Below are 23,935 nucleotides of genomic sequence, written 5' to 3'. Positions count from 1 at the left end.
AGGGGATGGGCCCAGGTTCCCTTATGGAGCATTTGTAAAATGGCATAAATGCCAGGAAGAGGAGAGGCCTTATCTGGGAGCCCAAACAATGCACCATATTTAAAGGGCCAAGAGCCAGGGCTGAAGACCCTACTGAGGTGAAATAGACTGTTTAGTTATTGGACTCTTTAATACCTGGAAGGAATTCTTTTGGACTTTTTGACTTGGCCACATGGCCAAGCTACTGAAGACACAGCAAAGTTGGCCCGCAGCATGCAGGGGTTCAGCCAGTAGGAGGTGCTCAAGAGGTGAGTGCCCTTTTACAGGGTGCCTCAAAAGAATATCCAGATCCTCCATACACACACTCAGTCTGGCAGGTAGGCACATAAATGACTATTTTACAAGTCAAAATAATGATTTAATGATACCAAAGTGTTAAAGCACTTGAAAACAGGGTCCTTATATTGTTATGTTGAACTGAAAGTGGTTATGTGTATTACAGTAGTGATATTTTATAGTACTGTAATGCTACCATGAGTTTTCCAATAATCTTATACTTATCAAACTGTTAATGTATTTTAAAATGTATTTTAAAGGATTTTTTTTAAAAAAGACACATAAAATTCACTTACATTTTTAAATAATAGCATTTCTAATCTAGCTCTTGAATCAAAATAGCTTATGGAGGAAAGAGGTTTATTTTAAAGTCTAATTAATACAAAGGGCAGATCCTCAGCTGTTATAAATTGTCCTAGCTCCATTATGGCTAGTATGCATTTTCCTGGCAATTATGAAGCTATGACAACTTATATGAGCTGGAAATCTGCCTCCGGGTATTGAAAAAGCAATCAAAACTGGGAAAAGACTTCATAAAGAAATTATTTGCAACATTTCAAATTGGTCGTCTTCTTCATGCAGAAAATAAACAAACAGCACACACTGAATATTTAAGATAAAAATAAAAAAATCAAAAGAAATGTTTCCTACTTCTAGGTGTATGGTCAGTCATCATGAGGTAATCAAATCCTAGGTACAAGAAGCACTTAGTTGTGCTTCATGATGTGCCAGGATAGGATTATCGCATTATGACTATAAACCAATCGCTAATTCTCCAATTCCTACTTATTTATGAGTCAGACAGGTATTTAATTCACAGGTATTTCACTGATTCTTTTGGGCTTTCTGTTGTCTAACGTGTTTTCATTAGGACACTGAACAAACATGCCACTGAAATCACTAATGGAAAATATAATCCAGATGTTATCAGCGTACAACTATGTCCTCAAAGAAAACATCTTAATGTAGCCACAGGGAGCTTTGACATACAGTATTAAATATAGAAAAGTTTCCTCTGCGATTACATCTTCCATTTGTGGCCAAGTCAAAGTAAATATACAACTCATGATTAAAATTAGAAAAGTATATTTATAGTTTAGCCTATAACTTTCCTCATCAAAATATTTCCTAAGAGGTTAGCATTCAATCAGCCCGGTTATCCTTCAAATGACCTTTTTACATTATTAGGCCTTTTCCAAATTCTGCCTTTTTTTCTTAGACGTCAGGTGGGTTATTTTTCTTTTTATGCATCATAACACCATATCTGCCTTATTTTAGGTTTGAAGTCTAGTCAGTGTTTTTTTCAATGAGGTAAAGGTAGTCTCGGGACAGTACTGATGCCTGTACAGACCAGAAACCTGTCCCTGAATCCTCCTGTCAATATTTGTGGTTTGAAATGTGTTGCTTTTTTTCTCTCTCCCCTTGTGCTGTTTAAAAATCTCAGACAAAGGCAAAGTGATAAGTGAAGCATTATATAGGGGAAAGGGGGAAATGGACATGGGCGGCGAGTATAATATGCCAGCTCAGCCTCCCATGGCACAGCCACTGCCTCCGGAAGCCCTGTTGTGGGTTTGGTGGAGGAAGTTTTTGCTTGTTATTATGCCCCATGCAGGTTCTGGGGTGGCTGAGAAGGTAGTATCTGCTACTCAGCTTCCCGGGATCATCAGTAATCACTCCAGAGTCCAGGGATATTACTGATGAACCCAGAAAGTTGAGTAGCACATACCGCCTCCTCAGCTGCCCCGGAACCTGCATAGGGCATATCAAAAGCTCACGTTGTAAGTGAAAAATTCTGGTTAAATAAGAGGGAGGGAGTTTGGGTGCAGGAGGGGACTCAGGGCAGTGGCTTGGGGGCCAGGAGGGAGTGCGGAGTGCCGGATCTGGGAGCCACTCACCTCAAGTGGCTCCCTGCAAGCGGTGACCATCCTAGCTGCTCCTATGTGTAGGCATGGCAGGCAGCTCTGCGCACTGCCTGAGCCTCCTCCCACAGGCGCCGCCCCCACAGCTCCCATTGGCCATGGTTGCCAGCCAATGGGAGCTGCGTTGCTAGTGCTTGGGGTGGGGCAGGCACGGCGCCGAGAGCCACCTACCATGCCTACGCCTAGGAGCAGCCAGGACAGGAGCCCCGTATCCAGTACCCTGCACTCCCTCTCACGCCCCAAGCTCCCTCCCGCTCCCAAACTCCCTCCCAGAGCCTGCGCTCCACACTCCCTCCCAAACCCCAACCCCCTGCTGGCCTCACGCCAACTGGACTATAAACTGGAATTTCAATGAAGATCAGAAATGCCAGTTTATAGAGCTTTCCAGCTGGTGAAGTGCCGGATAAAACAGCTTTTACTGTAGTATTTTTCAATTCACCTCATACAAGTACTGTAGAGCAATCTCTTTATTGTGACAGTGTAATTTACAAATGCAGATTTTTTTTGTTACATAACTGCACTCAGAAACAAAACAACATAAAACTTTAGAGCTTACACCTCCACTCAGTCCTTCTTGTTCAACCAGTCACTAAGACAAACAAGTTTGTTTACATTTATGGGGAATACTGCTGCCTGCTTCTTATTTACAATGTCACCTGCAAGTGAGAACAGGCCTTCACATGGCACTTTTGTAGCCATCGTTGCAAGTTATTTATGTGCCAGATATGCTAAACATTCATATGCCCCCTTCATGCTTCAGCCACCATTCCAGAGGATATGCCTCCATTATGATGATACTCATTAAAAAAATAATGCATTAATTAAATTTGTGACTGACATTCTTGGGGGAGAATTGTATGTCCCCTGTTCTGTTTTACCCACATTCTGCCATATATTTCATGTTACAGCATTCGCAGTTGATGACACAGCACATGTTCGTTTTAAGAACAGTTTCACAGCAGATTTGACAAAACGCAAAAAAGATACCATTGTGAGATTTCTAAAATTAGTTACAGCATTGGACCCAAGGTTTAAGAATCTGAGAGGGACGAGGTGTGGAGCATGCTTTCAGAAGTCTTAAAAGAGCAACACTCAGATGCGGAAACTACAGAACCCGAACCCCCAAAAAAGGAAATCAACCTTCTGCCAGTGGCATCAGATTCAGATGATGAAAATGAACATGTGTAGGTCTGCTTTTCTTTGTATTGTTATCGAGCAGAACCGTCATCTGCATGGACGCATGGACCCATGTCCTTTGGAATGGTGGTTGAAGCACGAAGAGACGTATGAATCTTTAGCGCATCTGGCACATCTTGCGATGCAGGTTACAACAGTGCCATGCGAAAGCCTGTTCTCACTTTCAGGTGACATTGTAAACAAGAAGCGGGCAGCATTATCTCTTGCAAATTGTAACCAAACTTGTTTGTCTGAGCGATTGGCTGAATAAGAAATAGTACTGAGTGGACTTGTAGGCTCTGAAGTTTTACATTGTTTTGTTTTTGAATGTAGTTTTTTTTCTTGTACATAACTCTAAATTTGTAAGTTCAACTTTCATGATAAAGAGAGTGTACTACAGTACTTGTATTAGGTGAATTGAAAAATACTCTTTTGTTTTTTACAGTGCAAAGATTTATAATAAAAAATAAATATAAAGTGAGCACTGTATACTTTGTATTCTGTGTTGTAATTGAAATCAATATATTTGAAAATGTAAAAAACATCCAAAAAATTAAATAAATCGTTTAACAGTGCGATTAATCATGTGATTAATCACAATTATTTTTTTTAATTGCACGATTAATCGTGATTAATTTTTTAAATTGTTTGACAGCCTTAAAAAAAGTTGTTGTTTTTTAAATGGTGATATCCAAATAAAGGGTCTAACTCAAAGCCCACTGAAATCAGTGGAAAGACTGCCCTTGACTTCAGTGGATTTTGGATCAAGCCCAACGTGACTTTAAAAAAAAAAAGAATATATCCAAGACTTACAGGTATGAGAAGTATTTTTCACCAAAGGACACTGATCCCATGGCAAGGGGTGCTGAAACGACTGAGAAAAGTAAAACAAACTCCATCCAATGATGACATTGTAGTAGAGGGCCACAAAGAAACATACCTGAAGTATAAAACAAGATATTTTAAAAGCTTTATTGAACAATTGCATATCATAAGATAAAGTAAATAAAACAATGATCTAAATCCAGCACTACATAAAATTGCTACTGAAATTAATGAGAATTTTGCCTAAGTAAGGAATGAATAAAGGCTCCGTGATTTGGCCCTTGTGGATATATTTAAAGTCCAATACTTTCCAAATTCTTGGTTTTTTTTCCCCTGTGTTTATCATGCATACCTTGCTAATATTTTAGCAGATTCTCTTCCTCCAAAAAGACTAATATTTTTATATATTAGAATATGAGCTTTACGGATTCTGTAAACATTGTGAATTGACTTTGGAGCTAGAACAAAAATTATTAACCTTTGGTTAAAACTGAGCAGAAAGTCCCAATGTATTTCATTGTGATGCTCTGGAGAACATCAAACTATGTAAATTACGAACTTACCACACAGCTTGCAAAACCAATTCCACCGAGCGTGGGGCTGATGTAATTCCATACGCCAATGCTTCCTCGTCGGATTCTCTGGCCCACAGAAAGCTCCAGGAAAAAAAGTGGAATCCCTATTATCATCAGCAAAATTAAGTATGGCACAAGATATGCACCTATGAAAACAAGAGGACATCAATCACTATTAGGATGAGGAAGAGTCTTCTAAGTCAGGGGCTGGTGTAAATTTCTGAAAGGAGAACAAATAATGGATGACACAAATGGCTGAATTCAGAGTAACAGCCGTGTTAGTCTATATTCGCAAAAAGAAAAGGAGTACCAGCAGGAGAGTGAGTTTGTGTGTGTGTTTGGGGGGAGGGGGGGTGAGAAAACCTGGATTTGTGCTGGAAATGGCCCACCTTGATTATCATGCACATTGTAGGGAGAGTGGTCACTTTGGATAAGCTATTACCAGCAGGAGAGTGAGTTTGTGTGTGTATGGGGGTGGGGGGGTGAGAAAACCTGGATTTGTGCTGGAAATGGCTCACTTGATTTTCATGCACGTTGTAAGGAGAGTGGTCACTTTGAATGGGCTATTACCAGCAGGAGAGTGAGTTTGTGTGTGTGTGTGTGGGGGGGGGGCGGACGGTGAGAAAACCTGGATTTGTGCTGGAAATGGCCCAACTTGATGATCACTTTAGATAAGCTATTACCAGCAGGAGAGTGGGGTGGGAGGAGGTATTGTTTCATGGTCTCTGTGTATATAATGTCTTCTGCAATTTCCACAGTATGCATCCGATGAAGTGAGCTGTAGCTCACGAAAGCTCATGCTCAGATAAATTGGTTAGTCTCTAAGGTGCCACAAGTACTCCTTTTCTTTTTACAAATGGCTCAAGTGTTTAAAGTGTGTGTGTGTTTTTTTTTTCCTTCAGGCTCCATTGAAAAGATTAATTGTGACTAGATGCTTAACACAATATTAACAAGTGAGAAAGATTACAGACCAGAATAGGGTAAGAACAGGTTAAAGAACATTTAAATAAGTTAGATATCTTCAAGTCAGCAGGGCCAGATGAAACTTACCCAAGACCACTTAAGGAACTAGCTGAAGCAAGGTGAACCATTAGCAATTATCTCAGAGAACTTTTAGAGGACAGATGAGGTCCTGGAGAAGAGCACACATTAGTACCTGTCTTTAAAAAGGGGAAAAAGGTCCTGGGGAATTATAGAGCAGTCCTCCTAACCTTGATACCCAAAAAGATACCGGAACAAATTATTAAATAATACATTAGTAAGCAGCTAGAGGACAATAAGGTGATAAGGAATAGCCAACATGGACTACCAAGTATAAATCATTCTAAACTACTCTAATTTTCTTATTTTTCTTTGACAGGATACATGGCCTAATGGATAGGGGGAAGCAGTAGATATGATATATCTGGACTTTAGTGAGGCTTTTGACACAGTCCCACATGACAGTCTCATAAGCAAATGAGGGAAATGTGGTCTAGATGAAATTATTATACAGTGGGTGCCCAACAGGTTGAAAAAACATACTCAAAGAATAGTTATCTGTAGTTCACTGTCAAATTGGGAAGACATATCAAGTGGGGTCTCACAGCAGTCACTCCTGGGTCTGGTACTATTAAACATTGTCATTAATTTCATTGAATGTAGAGAGTACACTTGAAAAATGTACAGACAACACCAAGCTTAAAGAGGTTGCAAGCACTTTGGAAGGTCAGATTGGAATTTTAATTTATCTTGATTACCTTGGAGAATTGGTCAGAAATCAAAAAGATGAAATTCAGTATAGACAAGGGCAAAGTATTGCAGTTAGAAAGGAAAAATCAAGTGCACAAAAACAAAATGGGAAATAAATGGCGAGGCAGTAGTACTGCAGAAAAAGAGCTGGGGGTTATAGCAGATCACAAACTGAATATGGGCCAAGAATGTGATGCTGCTGCAAAAAAAGCAAATATCATTCTGGGGTGTATAAACAGTTGTGTCATATCTAGAGCAAGGGAGACAACTGTCTCGCTCTAGTTGGCACTGGTGCAGACTCAGCTGGAGTACTGAGTCCAGTTTTGGACACCACACTTGTTGTGGAAGTTGTGGAAAAAAGGGAGAGTCCAGAGGAGCACAACAAAAATAAGAGGTTTAGAAAACATCACCTGCAAAGGAAGATTGAAAGAATTGGCCACGTTTATTCTTGACAAGAAAAACTGAGGGGGGGGGGGGAGGGGGTTTGGTCATGATAGCAAATATGTAATTTTCAAATATGTAACAGATTGTTGTGATTAATTGTTCTCCATGTCCACCAACGGTAGAACAAGAAGTAATGGGGTTAATTTGAAGCAAGGGAGATTTAGGTTAGGTATTAGGAAATACTTTCTAACTATAAGGATAGTTAAGCACTGGAACAGGTTATCTAGGAGGTTACAGAATCCCTGTCACTGAGGATTTTAAGAACAGGTTAGACAAACACCTATCAGAAATAGTCTAGGCATACTAATCATGTCTCAGCATCTGGGGATAGACAAGATGATCGCTCAGTGTCCCTTTCAGCCCCATAGTTCTATGATTCTATTAAAGCAGTTGATACCCTTCCAGTTTTAATCTCTGCCTGTCACTTGTAGAAATGGTTTTCCATCATACAGATAGTGTAGTATTCATCGGAAAATGCTCATGCATCTTTTAAAATTAGAAAAACCAAGAAATCTCATGTTTACAAAGCGCTTTTTGTTAAGTAAATGTATATCATTTCCAGCCAAACCTTCCCAAGGAGTGAGCCTCTCTGATCTGGCTACTTGATTGTGCTAGATTTTGTGTGCATATAATCACACTCATCAGAATAGTAGTGATATAATCACATGCTAAATCAACCTACCTTCAGACACTGTGTGTGTTAACTGCCACCAGAGCAGCAAAAGTGCACATTTTTGACCTATAAAGGGATTGTGTGATGTTGCAAAAAACTTTCAGTGAGATTTAGGCTCCTAAGTACCTAAGTCACTTTTGAAAATGAGACTTAGCTGTCTAAATTTCTTGGGCCTTGTAATGGTGAGTGGAGCAGTGCTTAAATACCTTTAAAAATGTCCACTTAACTGACTAATGTTACCCAGCATGTCTGTACTAGAGCAAGAACTGAACCCATGTCTTCAACATCTCAACCTACAAGCTTAACCACAAGGGTCTAAAGTTAAGCACATACTTAACTCCTGTGCGGAATTGGGGCCCTCTTGTACGCCAGTTGTAGGTTGCAAGATTTATCAATTAAACCAATGGGCCAAATTTACCCTTGCATAATTCTGCATTGTCTTATACCCTTATATCTTTGGGGGGAGGGATAGCTCAGTGGTTTGAGCATTGGCCTGCTAAACCCAGGGTTGTGAGTTCAACCCTTGAGGGGGCCATTTGGGATCTGGGGCAAAAATTGGGGATTGGTCCTGCTTTGAGCAGGGGATTGGACTAGATGACCTCCTGAGGTCCCTTCCAACCCTGATATTCTATGATTCTGTACAACTCTGTTATTTTCAGTGCACAGGTATAGGTCAGCAGCAGGGTGTCCAGATGTCCCGATTTTAGAGGAACAGTCCCTGATATTCAGGGCTTTGTCTTATATAGGTGCCTATTCCCCCTACCCCATCTTAATTTTTCACATTTACTATCTGATCATCCAAGTCAGCATAGAATCAGAACAAATATGTTTTGTTTCAGCGTCTTGCAGTGTCATCCTCACACTGTCACAAATGGGAATTATATGAAAGCATTCTTTCCAATGCATGAAAACTTGGCACATGGGTGTTCTAGTGTACATGACAAATTAGGATAATTCCTATTCAATTTGGGCAACATTTGGCCATATTTCCTAACAGCATCCTAAATTAGCAGAGTACACAGGTAAAAGTGGCTCCACATGCCAACTATCAAGATAGCCCTTTTGAGTGTCACAGCTTGGTATGATTTCTGTATTTTCATGCCACAGTTCTGTTCTATATCTTAAAAATATTTTTCCTTTTGAAGGTGCAAGTTGTAACATTAAAATATGTGTTAATATAGCTTTATAGTTCAGATCTGTATATAAAATAATTTGTCCTCTAATAAAATTATCTATTGTAATAGGATGTTACTGTCATATTTTCTGACCTAACATCCCAAACTATCAATTTCAGAATGCTTGGATTAAAGCTGTGCATGACTCAGCACATTAGAGAAAGCTGTGAACTGCAATATAAATAATGTGTGATTAAATAAAATGTATCACAATCAAATATGTGCATGGAAATAATCAACTCCAAAAGAGCTCTAGGTAGAAAAATACTGTTGACAATATTTAACAGTTTCCTAGATCTGTATTTTGTGGAGTTCCTAATGTAAATATATGACCCAGCAAGTCTGCCTTGTGGGCCAGTATTGCAAATCTTGGTTAGACATCATTTACACCAGTGGTTCTCAAAGCCGGTCCACCCCTTGTTCAGGGAAAGCCCCTGGCGCGCCGGACCAGTTTGTTTACCTGCTGCGTCCGCAGGTTCGGCCGATCGCGGCTCCCACTGGCCACGGTTCACTGCTCCAAGCCAATGGGCGCTGCGGGAAGCGACACGGGCCAAGGGACATGCTGGCCGCCCTTCCCGCAGTCCCCTTTGGCCTGGAGCGGCGAACCGCGGCCAATGGGAGCCACGATTGGCCGAACCTGCAAACGCGGCAGGTAAACAAACCGGTCCGGCATGCCAGGGGCTTTCCCTGAACAAGCGGCGGACCGGCTTTGAGAACCACTGATTTACAGAGCCATGCTGTATGTAAGTGTGATGCATGGCTAGAAAGGGTTAAACAGCCTGCAAAATAAATAACCCTCAAAATACAAGTGGGGAGATAATGTTTGTGGTTTTGTGTATTTACATATGTATGAGTAGGATCAATGATGTAATCAACAGTCCCTGTCTATGCTGTATTCTGATAATTCAGAGGTCAAAAGAACATCCTATCATTTAAATGAATTGTAAACACAGGATATCTCAGTATTCATCTCTCTTTGAAATGTACTGTGAATGGTGGAGGAACAAACAAATGGCCTTATGTTAATCTGTATAGCTAAGTACCGGTGTTGGATCTCCTTCAAAGTCACCCTAATTACCTGTTGTTCCCTGAGGAACTCCAACTTGTCAAAAGACATGAAATTGTATAAAAGATCCTTGGATCCTGATTCTGTCATCTCAGATCTGCTTAGGCTTCATCAAGGGAAGTTTGAGTCCCAAGACTGAGGTCCCAGTTATGCTGGTACGCCCTGAATATGAGATTTGGACATTGAACTACAACCTATGAACTATTTCTGAAAGAACTCTTTGCAACTACAAAGCTCACCATCTCTGCTATGAATCTGAACCTCAATGAATTGAACTCTAACTCTGTATGTACACTGATCATTTAACCATACTCTCTCTTTTGTTTTATAATAAATTTTACTTTAGTTAATAAGAATTGGCTGTAGCGTTTACTTGGGTAAGATCTGACACATTCATTAATCTGGGAGGTAATGTGTCCAATCCTTTGGGATTGGTAAAACCTTTTCTTTTATATGATGAAATAAGATTAACAGAAATTTTCATCATATCTGACGTGGGTACCTGAATGGAGGCCTGAGGCTGGATCACTTTAAGGGAACTGTGTTGTTTGGACTTCTGAGTAACCAGTAAGGTAATAAAGAAGCTGTTTTTATGCTGTCTTGGAAAATCTAAGTATTGGAATATCCACCAGCTTTATGGGGATTATCTCCTCCATTCTTTGCAGTTCATCCTAATTGAGTTACCATAGCTGGCTCCCCACCAGGGCCCCGGTCACAGTAAGTAAGGTGTCCTTAATTGACACTCTGACATTATTTTATCCGTGTAACCGTGATATCACTCCCCCCAACCAATTTCCATTTTCTTTCTTTCTCAGACTATAATGAAAAACAAACATTAGAACTGTCTCCATACCAATCTGTGGATACCATGGTGTGCTCTGTATGTCAACAATATGTCCAGTACTAAATATGAATCAAAATACTGATAAGTTTCTGTGGAAGAGTGCAAGGACGGAGCAAGCGAAAAAGGGTCTCAAATCCCAAGGTCAGGGAGAGAAAGCTATTAAACTAGGGAGTCAAAGTGAATAGGGAGATCTGGAACCAGAGAAAGGAAAAGGGTTTGGAGGCACCCAAGTCCTATCGCCAGTCTAGCCACGTCCCATTAAGGAACTGGGATAAGACCAATATTTTCACTAGAGAAATTATCATTAACCAATTCAGCCTCAAGTCTACAATTCTTTTTTATAGTTATTTGCATCTTTAAAGTCACAAGTGTCAAAGATAAAAATGTTGAAGGTTAGCCCATCATAAAAGTTTACATGCTATTAATGATTTTAGAACACATTATATAGAAGGAAATATAGTAAATTTATTGTTGTAGTGGAAAGCTTTTTAGTCAATAAATATATTGTTTTTTGGTAGCTGGAAATTGATTGGTTTACTTCTAAAAATACTCACGGGGCTTTTCATTGTCTGCAATTATTTGTCAAGTATAAGTAGTTTATAGTTAAAGAATAAAAGTTTGGATTAGATTAGAGTTTGTAGGTCAATAAATATTATCATATTGGAAAAGCTGTTCTATTGGAAAATCTACATGAAGGTGCTTTGCTATATAAGCAGGACTCATACAGACATTTTAATCAAGTGATCTCAATGCAAGATTGTAGAGCAGTTCTAACAAAGACATTTAGAACAGGCTTTGTGAAATTTATGCAAAAGCACTCTAATTGCAATACAAAATAGATTGAACAGTCTTAAAATGTGGAGTGTGCAAAAAGAGAAGAATCAAAACCTATGTTTGAGTATCCATTTATATCAAAGTCTCCCCATCTTGCTTTGTTATTTTAAATCACCAGGAAACAGAGCAATACATTTTTCATTCTTCTCAACCAGTCAGAAGCTGACCTTGTCCCCAAAATAATATAAAATAAGTAAAGAAAACAGACTGCAGTAGGCACTATTAAGCCATGCATTCACTGGTCCAGCACCCTGCAATAAACACAGCATCTACCTCAGCGATGAGCTGCCAAAATCTTAACAACCGGTTCCCTCCTCACCCCATGAGGGGGTCATGGCCTGCCCCTGCTCCCCGGGACTCCTGGCCCATCCAACCCCCCACGTTCCTTGACGCACCCCGCCCCGGGACCCGTGTCCCATCCACCCCCCTCCCCTGTCCCCTGACTGCCCATAGAACAGGGCAGGAGAGTCTCGTGGGCTGCCATAGTGGGTGCCCACCCAACCCTGCCCCTAGAAGCCAGAGGGACCTGCCAGGGGGCGAGGTGGGGAGTCCCGGCAGTGCTTACCTGGGGCGGCTCCCAGGGCTCCTAGGGGCGGGGTAGCATAGCTGGGGGGGAGCAGGGGGAACGGCCGCTCCCCCCATTGATCACTTGAAAAGTGGCGCCTTAGGCACCGACTCCGTGGGTGCTCCGGGGCTGGAGCATCCACGGGGAAAATTTGGTAGGTGCAGAGCACCCACTGGCAGTTCCCTGCCCCGCCCTGCGCCCGGCCCCAGCTCACCTCCGCTCTGCCTCCTCCCCTGAATGCACCACCCCGCTCTGCTTCTCCGCCCACCCCCCGCCCCCGGTTTCCTGCGAATCAGCTGTTCGCACGGGAAACTTTGGAGTGCTGAGAAGCAGGCGGCGGCTTCGTGCTCAGGCCAGGGAGGCGGAGGAGAGCTGGAGCGGGGAGCGGTTCTCCTGCGTGCCACCCCCCGGGTTACCTGCTGTGGCGTGGGCTGCCCTCCTCGCGCCCTCCCCCACCCCAGCTCCCCTCCGCTCCGCCTCCTTGGGCCTGAGCGCGAAGCCACCGCTTGCTTCTCAGCCCTCCCAGGCTTCCCACGCGAATAGCTGATTTGCGGGAAACCGGGAGGGGGTGGAGAAGCAGAGCGGGGCGGTGCATTCAAGGGAGGAGGCGGAGCGGAGGTGAGCTGGGGCCGGGTGCAGGGCGGGGCGGGGAGCTGCCAGTGGGTGCTCTGCACCCACCAAATTTTCCCCGTGGATGCTCCAGCCCCGGAGCACCCACGGAGACGGTGCCTAAGGCGCCACTTTTGGCCAGTTGTTATATTTAGAAGCCCTTTTAGTACCAGGTGTCCCTCGCGGGACAACTGGTTCTAAAAGGGCTTCTAAATTTAACAACCGGTTCCATCGAACCGGTGCGAACCGGCTCCAGCTCACCACTGATCTACCTATACTTAGAATAGGAGATACCATGATACTGCGGTTACTTTGGAAGGACAAATATTGAGCTCTTAATGTCAACCACTGTAGATTTATTTTCCCAGACCACAGAACAACCCTAGATTTGTATTGTTAATTAATTTAATTAAATATACATTATTTATTTTATTAATAAATTTGTGTTTCATCTGGATTAATTTGGCAAGCTCAAGCTGACACAGTACTTGTAAAGATGCCTGACCATGTCAAAACAATCTTTCCTTGGTCTAAGGAAAGCAGCTGATAGACTGGTGCTGCTGGTTCACAGAATTAAGAAATGAGTTTGCAAAATTCATAACTGATTAGCACTAACCAAAGCTTCACAAAATAACTATAAGTTTGATGAATGTGAATTAGTTTAATTTGTTTGTGTTAGCCAATAAGGATACATGATCAGCCCTACCCTACCCATATACTGCCTACAAAAGCCCTTAAACAGAAAGAATATATGGCTTTCAAGAACACTATATCCAATTTCCACTTTCTGGATCAGAACTTCCTATTTAGCACAGAGACAAGGAAATGAGTCAGATTCCACAGGGACCCAACAATTTAATGGTTCTAGCCCAGAATAAAGGTACATATTAAAGTTAAACGAAGGGTGGAAGGGTTTGAAATGAATGAAAACTATGCAGCTATGGAATGTGGGCCATTGTGACCACAGGTTGGAATTCAAATAACTATTTTAGGCCTGATTCGGTAGCCTTTAATGGCATCTGTTTTCCCAGTCTGTACGTTTTGAAGGATCTGGCCCTTAATGTCCACCATGAATAAAAGTTCTTGTTTGTTTTCAATTCTCTAGAACCGTCTCATTTTTTGTTCAGCAAATATGGACAGACTCTTTTTCAACTCAGCTGAGCATTCAGCCGTACCAGGGAGTGGATTAATAGGCTACTGTTGCATATCTTGAAGGAAGGCCCCAGCTCATGTATCTAAGACATGAATCAACAGACAAGTAATATGCAACTTGATGTGGTTTCCTTTTTATGTGAAAGGTATTAAGAAAAAGTGAAGCAAATTTATATCCTAGCATAATATGTTCTTCTAACATCTAGATTAGCTCCTTTTTGTCTCATATTATACACTGTATGATTAAAGTTATTCATTACCTATAGAACCACCATTGCATTCCCATAATATTTTGTTCTGGCAAAGACCTAGTCATGATCAAACTATCTAGGAAGTAGTGATCTAATGAAAAAGGACTTGATGCTCAATTATGCTAAGTCCCCATTAAACTGCTTTAGTCCTTAAAGTGAGTGTACATTAATGTCCATTTTAATGCCCCTTTACACTGTCTGAATGATGTAAAGAGGCCTAGTCTGACTAAGAATCAGGCCCTAACTATTTCACATACCATAATCTGCCCACGAAAATAACAAGTGAGAGGACCTTGCTTAGCAAATATTTAAGTTAATATAAAACAGTCACGTGAACAGGGAAATTCTACCACAAAACACAAGGCCAAAGAAGCTTATCAGGTTAATGTATTGCTTCCTTCAGCAGATCTGGCTCTTTAAAATAAAGATGGGGGTGCTTTCTTCTCATAAACACTTGCCAAAATTAAGATAAATTTGAGATCCTGGAGAAATGCATCGGGTTTTTACAATGAAATCAGCAAGGCAAGTTAGTAAACACTGACCCTTACCTCCACCATTTTTCTGACACAGGTATGGGAATCGCCACACATTTCCCAACCCTACAGAAAATCCAACTTGTGCCAGAATATACTGAAGTTTGCTGTTCCAAGCTGGTCTTTCATCTTCTACGTCTGACCCCTCTTCAACATCTACATCTTTATTTTCTTGATCATCAACCAGCAGTTCACTCTTCTTAAAGGCATCATCTGCAGAGTCTTCATTAGAGAGAAGATCCTTAACTGACTCAATGACTTCATCATCTAGTTCTCTTTTTACCACCTTGCTGTTCTTAGGCATTTGCAATAAGGAAAAGGTGTAAGTGGGTCAGATTCAGTTCAGGCAAGCTGACAAGCCTCAAAGAAAGCTTTCCTTTGGCTAAACCAAAAATGTTGGTAATTCACTGAACAGTTAGACTGAAGAGGATGTCAGATTAGTCCTTCATACAGAGTGTTCAGAAGAAAGAAGATTTCTGGTTCTAAATGTTTGAACTATATATATCTGTGAAATTAAAAAAAGAATACATTATTAAATTATACAAGAAAATGTAATTAGGAAAGTTATTTGCCCATTTATCTATTTCAGTTTATTTTCACATTAGGTTACAAGAAAACTTCTAACTCATCTTTTAGATGGTTGTTTTAATTTGCTTGTAGACTACATTGAAAGTCATATTCCTCTCCTTATAAATAAAATGTCAGAGAGACACCATCAATATGTGGAGGTCCAAATTCTGATTTACACTAAATTATGATAATCCACTTAACTCTACCTTTCAGATTTCAAGCATCTATTTAAAATATGCTTTACTCAACTGCTAAGAACTACTGTGTGTGTGATGAGCCTAGTGGCCTGCTAGGCAAGGCTGAGAGCTTCTTAATGAGGTTTTGATCCCTAAGCCCTTTAGCACCCATCAACCCTTAACTAGGTGCTGGGGCTACTCCGGAAGACCAGGGCTTTCAAAAGCCTACCCCTAAGCAACCAGAGGAACTAGCGAACAGGAGCAGCTAACAGGGGAGTTTCACGAGGGAGTTCTCCAGGTGAATGAGGAGCGATTATGTGACCCTTGGGGTAAGTTGATTGTCTGTAGTGTAAGTGTGTTTGTGTCTGTGGTGTGCTTGCTGCCTGAAGCATTCTGAAATATACCGTGTGGTCTGTTTGGGGGACCGTGAGCTGACCGTGTGTGTGCTAAGCCTAGCAGCCTGCTAGGCAAGGCTGAGAGCTTCTAAAGAAGCTTTAATCTCTAAGCACTTTATCACCCATCAGGAGCAGTTAACAGGAGTTTCGTGAGGGAGTTTAGATGAGGGAGTGTGAGCCAGGGGGCTAGATACACTTAACATTCTTTAAACGTAAAGCCAAACACCCCCTGATAAAAACAAAACAGCAAAGGAACGAGCCGCAGGAGTAAAAAGATAATGCAGGCAGAAGTCCAGCAATAGAGTGGGGGCTACCCAGTTTACTGCACTCAGTGCAGCACCTATGATTACCTGCCACATGGGCAGGTGGTGTATGTGTGCATTCGATGCAAGCTCCTGGCCCTTAGAGACCATGTACAGGCTTTGAAGACTAGAGTGGCTGAACTAGAGGAGCTAAGGGAGACAGAGGTATATAGATGAGACTTTCCGGGACACAGTAGAACGGTCCCACCCCTGGTTTGACAGCCTCTGTGCTGTTGAGGAGGATGAAAGTCTCAGGGAAGGATCTCTATCAAGCATTCTTAAAACTACAATACCCACCTGCTGAAGTGAAAAAGCAGATTGACAGAGCCAGAAGAGTACCCAGAAGTCACCTACTACAGGACAGGCCCAACAAAGAAAATAACAGAACACCACTGTCACCTTCAGCCCCCAACAAAAATCTCTCCAGCGCATCATCAAAGATTTACAACCTATCCTGAAAAATTATCCCTCATTCTCACAGATCTTGGAAGACAGACCAGTCCTCGCTTACAGACAGCCTCCCAACCTGAAGCAAATAGTCTCCAGCAACCACACACCACACAACAAAAACACTAACGTAGGAACCTATCCTTGCAACAAAGCCCAATGACAATCCTATCCACACATTTATTCAAGTGACACCATCATAGGACCTAATCACATTAGCCACACCATCAGGGGCTCGTTCACCTACATATCTACCAATGTGATATATGCCATCATGTGCCAGCAATGCCCCTCTGCCATGTACATTGGCCAAACCGGACAGTCTCTATGCAAAAGAATAAATGGACACAAATCTGCCATCAGGAATCATAACATTCAAAAACCTGGTAGGAGAACACTTCAGCCTCTCTGGCCACTCAGTAAAAGATTTAAGGGTGGCAATTTTGCAACAGAAAAGTTTCAAAAACAGACTCCAATGAGAAACTGCTGGGCTTGAATTAATATGCAAACTAGATACCATTAACTTGGGTTTGAATAGAGACTGGGAGTGGCTGGGTCATTACACATATTGATTCTATTTCCCTAAAGTTAAGTATCCTCACACCTTCTTGTCAACTGTCTAAATGGACCATCTTGATTATCACTAAAAAAGTTTTTTTCTCCTGCTGATAAGAACTCATCTTAACTAATTAGCCTCTCACAGTTTGTATGGCAACTTCCACCTTCTCTGTATGTATATATATCTTCTTACTATATGTTCCATTCTATGCCTCCGATGAAGTGGGCTGTAGCCCATGAAAGCTTATGCTCTAATACATTTGATAGTCTCTAAGGTGCCACAAGTACTCCTTTTCTTTTTTCAGGGAAGGAGAACATCCAACTGGAGTAGAGGAAAATGATCCCATAGTTGGGACCTTCCTTCCAGATGATGTTGTTGTATCCTCTCGCACTGAGGATACCTCTCTGGGGGAGGGAACTCCAGTTATTAGGAAGAGACAGGTAATAGTCATGGGGGATTCGATCATTAGAAACATGGACAGCTGGGTTTGCAATGACCAGGAGAACCTCATGGTGACTTGCCTGCCTGGTGCAAAGGTTGAGTATTTCTCAAGACATCTAGATAGACTTATGTGTAGTGCTGGGGAGGAACCGGTGGTCGTGGTACATGTAGGTACCAGTGACATAGGGAAGGATAGGAGAGCGGTCTTGGAGGTCAAATTTAGGTAAGAGATTGAAGTCCAGGATCTCCATGGTAGCATTCCCTGAAATGCTTCTAGTTCCACACGCAGGGTGGGCCTCAATGTGTGGATGAGATGATGGTGTAGAGAGGAGGGGTTTAGATTTATTAGGAACTGGGAAGACTTTTGGGAAAGGGGAGCCTATACAGGAAGGATGGGCTCCACCTAAACCAAAACAGAACTAGATTGCTGGCACTTAAAATTAAAAAGGTCATTGAGCAGTTTTTAAACTAAGGACTGGGGGGAGAGCTGACAGGTGCGGAGGAGCACATGGTTCGGACAGCAACATCCCTTAGGGGAGGATCTATTAATGGAGATGCTGTATGTCCTAGTAAGGAGGAGAGGAAGAAAGATGATAAAATACAGGTAGGATCTGATGAAAAACAGATTTAAAAAGTCTCATTCAATTACATCATGGCAGACAGCTAAAAAGTGGCAAGTTTTTGAAGTGCTTATATACCAATGCTAGAAGTCTAAATAATAAGATGGGTAAACTAGAGTGCCTCATATTAAATGAGTATATTGATATAATAGGGATCACAGAAACTTGGTGGAATGAGGATAATCAATGGACACAGTGGCCATTCTTATGTTCTTAAGAAGTCTTTACAAACCAGCATGCCAACTGCTAATATTTTGATGTAGTCATACCTACATATATTGTACCATTGGGTACATGTGTAAAATAAAATTAAAAATCTCAGTTCAGAATTTCTATTTGACTTGTGGCTAAAAACTTGAAATTATTTTTTTAATTTTTTTCTGGAATTTATTTATTAAGAATCTTTAAAAGGGGCAGCCTAAATGTTCTGAAATTGTTTCCTGAAACTCAGACATCAGTCAGATTTTCAAATTTAATATACAGAGAAGTGCTGTTGCTTTAATAGTGTGGACAGCCTATATTGTGTGCATGACTATATAGCACGAGAAATGTAAGAGCCCCCAAACACAATTTCAAGGTAGGGCTTTCCATTTCTTAGGAGTGAGATGAAATGGTGCTTTAGATACAATTATTGTGGAAAAAGAGGATATCTGAACATAGGCTGAAATGTCTGACAACCTGTGTTTTTAAAAACCCTTCCCTTTTGAACATATATATATTAGCACAGACATAAAAAGTGTATATAATTATGCTTTCTTTTAACACAATAGACACAAAACACAATAGACACAATAGACACAAAAGACACTTGGTCTTGCTTGCAACTGCTCATAAAGTATTGTAGATATATCTGAGTGGCTATCCGATTTCTGGGGAAGTGCTTTGGAAGGAATTTTTCATCCTCTCATAGGGCGAAGTTCAGCCTACTGCAGAGGACTGGTATGAAGCCATCTGGACAATTTAAACCCCTGACAGAGGTCTTATAATTCAGGCTTAAGTGATGTGGAGAGCTTAGTGCAGGCCCTCTGAAGTAAGTAAATTTACCCCAAACGCCTAATCTTGAAGTCCCAATTGATGTTTTACGTGATGCATGAAAACTCCTCTAGCCTTTAGACTTCTAAGTTTCTGTAGCAGCATCTGGCCTCTAGTGGTAGGGCTACACTGTAGTGGTAGTGCTCTGCCAAACCCTTGGACAGTTTGAGATCTGCAGGGTGGTTTTAAGAATTTCAAACTAATTATAGAGGGGCAGATTATCTGTACAGAGGTCAGCTAGGCTATTTTCCAGGTCTTAATGCCAGATGACAGCAATGAAGGGAGTTATTTTGCCCCAGTCCTCATCCTGCAGCTAATCAAGGGGAGTGTTTGCAGAAACAGAGCTGGATTCACTGTCATTGTAAGTGCTATCATCTTGAGTGGGGAAAGCCTGCAAGATTAGAGGGAGATAATGCCATGGAAAGTGGTATGACCCAGGTATCTCATCTCCTGCCCATCAGAAATTTCCCATCCCTCTTCATCCATGGAATCCAAAATGCAGGAGGGCTCCTGAATGCTTCAGGAGAGGAGGGATGAGCACATTAGCACATATCTCCACCACACCTTCCATGAGTCATGCCTGTTTGTGATTGTTACTTACACAGATTCCCTTCCTCTAATATGGTCATTCTGACTGGACAATTGGATCTTTTTTTTTAAGAACAAGTTCCCATGTAGACAAAGAAAGTTTTTTTCCGAATAACAACTAAATAATATTAGATGCAATACACTTATAACTGTACTTGCCATGTTAGTATAAAGGCAACACACAACACCATTCACTGTAACTGACAATGCATATAGGTTTGTGAATGCAAAAGGGTGGGCCAAGGGAAATAAATGCAGCAATAGAAATCCAGAGCTCATTTCAGCAGCATTAGAAAATGCAGTTTCTCAGTGAAGCTAGGTCAATGTGTGCACTGCCTACTTTGCTACCTGAGATGAACCTACTGCTCTGAAACGGATGTTGACTCTTAAAGAGGTAAAATAAGAATGGGTCATACATATCTGTTTGTTACCATGGTACAAAGCAGCATTGCCAATGATGTGCACATATCTATTTTTATCATAGATTATGTAATAAAGCCCATGCATTGGAAGAGAAATAAACAAAACCTATTTGTACGCTTGCCTTGATAGAAAAACATAAAATAAACACTTGTTAAGTAGAAGAAGGGAAAATCAAGAGTATCTGTTTTCAAGTCTCTAGAGGATACTGTAGACTATAAATTGGCCTCAAAAAGCCCTTTTAAATTAGCATTAATGACTACATTACTCTATATTCCAAGATTCACATCCTGACAAGGCACCCACCAGACTCCCATGCACAAAAGTTTTCCACTCCTATTTTGGCTTCCCTAAAAGTGGCAGCAAGGTTGCTCTGCAGGCCTTCTGGGTCACATGCCCCAGAGGAGCATCCTGGAGCAGGGTCTTGAAGATACCATTGGTGCATGTATGCCTCCAGGCCTGAAATTGGCTCCCATGCACAATCCATATTACCCCTTTAATTTCTACTTTGACAGAATAATCTGCAAATGGGTGACAAAAACTGTACATGGGGTGACTGCTGAGTAGAATTTTTTCCACACTTTAATACTGTTTGTGCAGCGTACTGTACATGTGCATCAGTTAAGGGGCATTCTGGCACGTGTTGAACTAGAAATGGGGCCTACAAAGGCACCAGTTCTGAAAAGTACTTAAGCACATAATGAACTAGCAGCGGAACACAGCAGAGATTGGTGGGAGAGTGGGGGTGTTATATAAAGGGAAAAGTGACAAGAAATAGTATCATACTTTTTGTTGTTTATCTCTGGATGTTTACCTTGCCTTTTAGGGAGAGGCTGTGTCTTCTATTCCAGCGGTTCTCAAACTTTAGCAACCCGAAGACCCCCATTTTGATTTTAAAAAATGTCACAGACTCCCAAGCGTCCTGCTCAGCCCCAGGCCCTGCCCCCCACTCCACCCCACCCCTTCCCCAAGGCCCACCCCACCCCACTTCTTCCCATCCCTGATCCACCTCTCCCCCTCCTCTTCCGCACCCCTTTCCATCCCCTCCCACAAGCGCACCTCGTCCCCTCTCCTCCCCCTCCCTCCCAGTGCCTCCTGCATGCTGGGGAACAGCTGTTCAGCAAAGCAGGAGGCAGTGGGAGGTAGGGGGAAGAGTTGATCAATGGGGCCGGCAGCACCTGAAAATTATTCCACTCCCTCCTCCAAGCACGTTCTGTCCCCGCTCCTTCTCCTCCCTCCCAGCACCTTCTGCACACTGCTGAACTGCTGTTTTCCAGCATGCAGAAGGTGCTTAGAAGGAAGGGGGAGGAGTTGATCAGCGGAGCCCGTGGGGCCCCTGGAGTACCCTCAGAGACCCCCAGGTATCCGCCGACCCCAGTTTGAGAAATGCTGTTCTATTCTATTGTGTGTACAGTGCCTAGCACAATGCGGTCCCAACCCTGACTGGAATCTTTAGGCGCTCTCAGGATATAAATAATAATATTTTAAATACATGAGTCATTCCATTGAAGTCACAACCGTAATCCTTAGAGACATAGGTGTTTCCACTGATTTTTCAGTAGTATACTCTTGAACTATATTTTAAGCTTCCAGAGAATGAAATAGACTTCTTAAACAAGACTTTCAAGATCTTCTGTACTTTCCACAGTATGCATCCGATGAAGTGAGCTGTAGCTCACGAAAGCTTATACTCAAATAAATTGGTTAGTCTCTAAGGTGCCACAAGTACTCCTTTTCTTTTTGCGAATACAGACTAACATGGCTGTTACTCTGAAACCTGTCAATTTTAAAATGTAACCTATAAGAGTAATTTCTTCTAGTAAGAAATGTGAATGATGGAACAAGCAATCTTTCCCAAAGACTAAAAAACTAGAATAGAATTATTTTCAAAAACCTCTGGTAACTGAATGGAAGGGAAAATAAAACATAAAAAAAAAAAACAGTACTAAGTATAATCAGTTCATCTAGTCCATTTCACTACTTCACTGAATGACCAACATGTCATATTCAAATTGTTGTGAATTCTCAGATGCTTGTAACTTCTACAGGTTCCCAGATCAGATTCTCTTTACCCCCTAAGCCTTTGGGGAAATTTTTGCCTAATATCTAACCTAAATCAATATCTTCTAAAATTGGATCATGACCACATGTTTAACTGTTATCTTGTAATGAAAGCAAAATAATTCCTAGCCTCACTATCTTGGCTCCATATAAATTAGCCTATAATTTAAATTAATCTCTCAAATACTTTTAATCTTAAGGAACAAATTTGAAGAGGAAGATTCATAAATGTTCATTTCTGAAGTATTTCTATGCACTGTTGGGGCATACAGGAATTATGACATGTCCTAGCTTCTGCTACTTCTTTTTTATTTTTATTATTATTATTTCTTGCTTTTCAGCTCTTATACATATAGTAATGGGAATGCTTTTTTCATATATGCTGTGTTCAATCCAAGCTCAATATGATCAAATTGCCGGCCACTTTTGCCCTTATATAATTTCACGTTCAGCCCATGTATCTCATTGTAAACTATGCATTATTTCTTCCCTTTATAAAACAACCTGAATTGCTGCCTCATTTCCTCAGCACCTTATTGTCCACTTAAGCAAACGGACAGAGCATTATATGCGGCATAACTAATTTTCTAAAGAAAAATCAGATTAGCCCAATGATTTATGTGATTTATTCCAGAATGGGTCATTTAGGAGAGAACATATGCCAAGAATGTTACCTGTCACAATAGGGCAAATATTATGGTAAATCATGTCCTGGACCCTGTGTCAAGTTAGATTTTCTTTCACCAAGCAGTTAGGTTCCCAACAAAAACAGTGAAAGTTTCAGCATAATGTGATATGTATTATAGCACGTCCATAAAGCGAAAGGCATATGACAACCAGCAATAACATGCCACAACAAAAAAGGTGGAGTGTCTTTTCTCTTTACTTATCTGAGACAATACGCATTTGTAATGAAATCCTATCACCCCTTCACATTTTGTATGAGCCATTTCCATTCTGTTCTGTCTGTTTTAAATCAAAATGTGGGGGTCTTTGGTTTGCTAAAGTTTGAGAACCGCTGGAATAGAAGACAGACCTTGTCCCTAAAATGATAAAATAAAACAAAGAGTACTTTAAACCAGTGATTTTCATAAGGCTGAATACAAAGAACCTCTGTGTTGTACTAAATGTTGGGCTTTATTACCTGGAGTCATGGATATAGCCAAAACTACTAAGCACTCTAACATGAGTTTTACTAGATTCTAAGGCCAGAAGGGAACATTGTGATCATCTAGTCTGACCTCCTGTGTAACGCAGGCCTTCTGTTTACTTGGAGTGGGTTGGTTACTGATGAGGAGGTAGTGATATGGCAAAATACAAAACATGGCTCCTGATGGACAAACAGGGAACATGGTATTGCCCATCCCAACCCTAGGGTATTTTCCTTTAAGTTTCCTTGGGATGGTACTGTAATGCTGTGACTCTGCACCCCATATTCTTGACAGTGATATATTTATGATATGATTATAGCATAACTATGATGTATTTTATGCAAGATAGGGCCATGTGAGATATCTTTGGAAAGGTTATGATTTACTATGTTTATACTATTTGTATGCATGTGCCTTTTTTTATCTGAAGTTAGGAATATTGTCTATGTATAAATTACAAATGTGTTTACACATGGGGAATGCCCA

The 23,935-nt window shown here is 41.2% G+C and overlaps 1 protein-coding gene across 3 annotated transcripts in view; it reads right to left on the bottom strand.

The window, feature by feature from the left end:
* Positions 1-23,935, bottom strand: part of SLC6A15 (solute carrier family 6 member 15) — a 55,253-nt gene that overhangs the window by 20,324 nt on the left and 10,994 nt on the right. For all 3 annotated transcript variants that reach the window (XM_007069602.4, XM_027831736.3, XM_037885676.2), the window contains 3 exons: positions 14,703-15,192; positions 4,799-4,956; positions 4,224-4,350 (listed from right to left, as the gene is read on the bottom strand). In XM_007069602.4, coding sequence (XP_007069664.2) covers positions 4,224-4,350; positions 4,799-4,956; positions 14,703-14,991 — 574 coding nt within the window. In that variant the 5' untranslated portion in view covers positions 14,992-15,192. The remainder of the gene's footprint in view (positions 1-4,223; positions 4,351-4,798; positions 4,957-14,702; positions 15,193-23,935) is intronic.

The sequence above is a fragment of the Chelonia mydas genome, chromosome 1 (assembly GCF_015237465.2).
Source record: "Chelonia mydas isolate rCheMyd1 chromosome 1, rCheMyd1.pri.v2, whole genome shotgun sequence".
In the NCBI taxonomy this organism is placed as follows: domain Eukaryota; kingdom Metazoa; phylum Chordata; order Testudines; family Cheloniidae; genus Chelonia; species Chelonia mydas.
The sequence above is the reverse complement of the archived record's forward strand: the minus strand, read 5'-3'. Positions and strand labels throughout refer to the sequence as shown.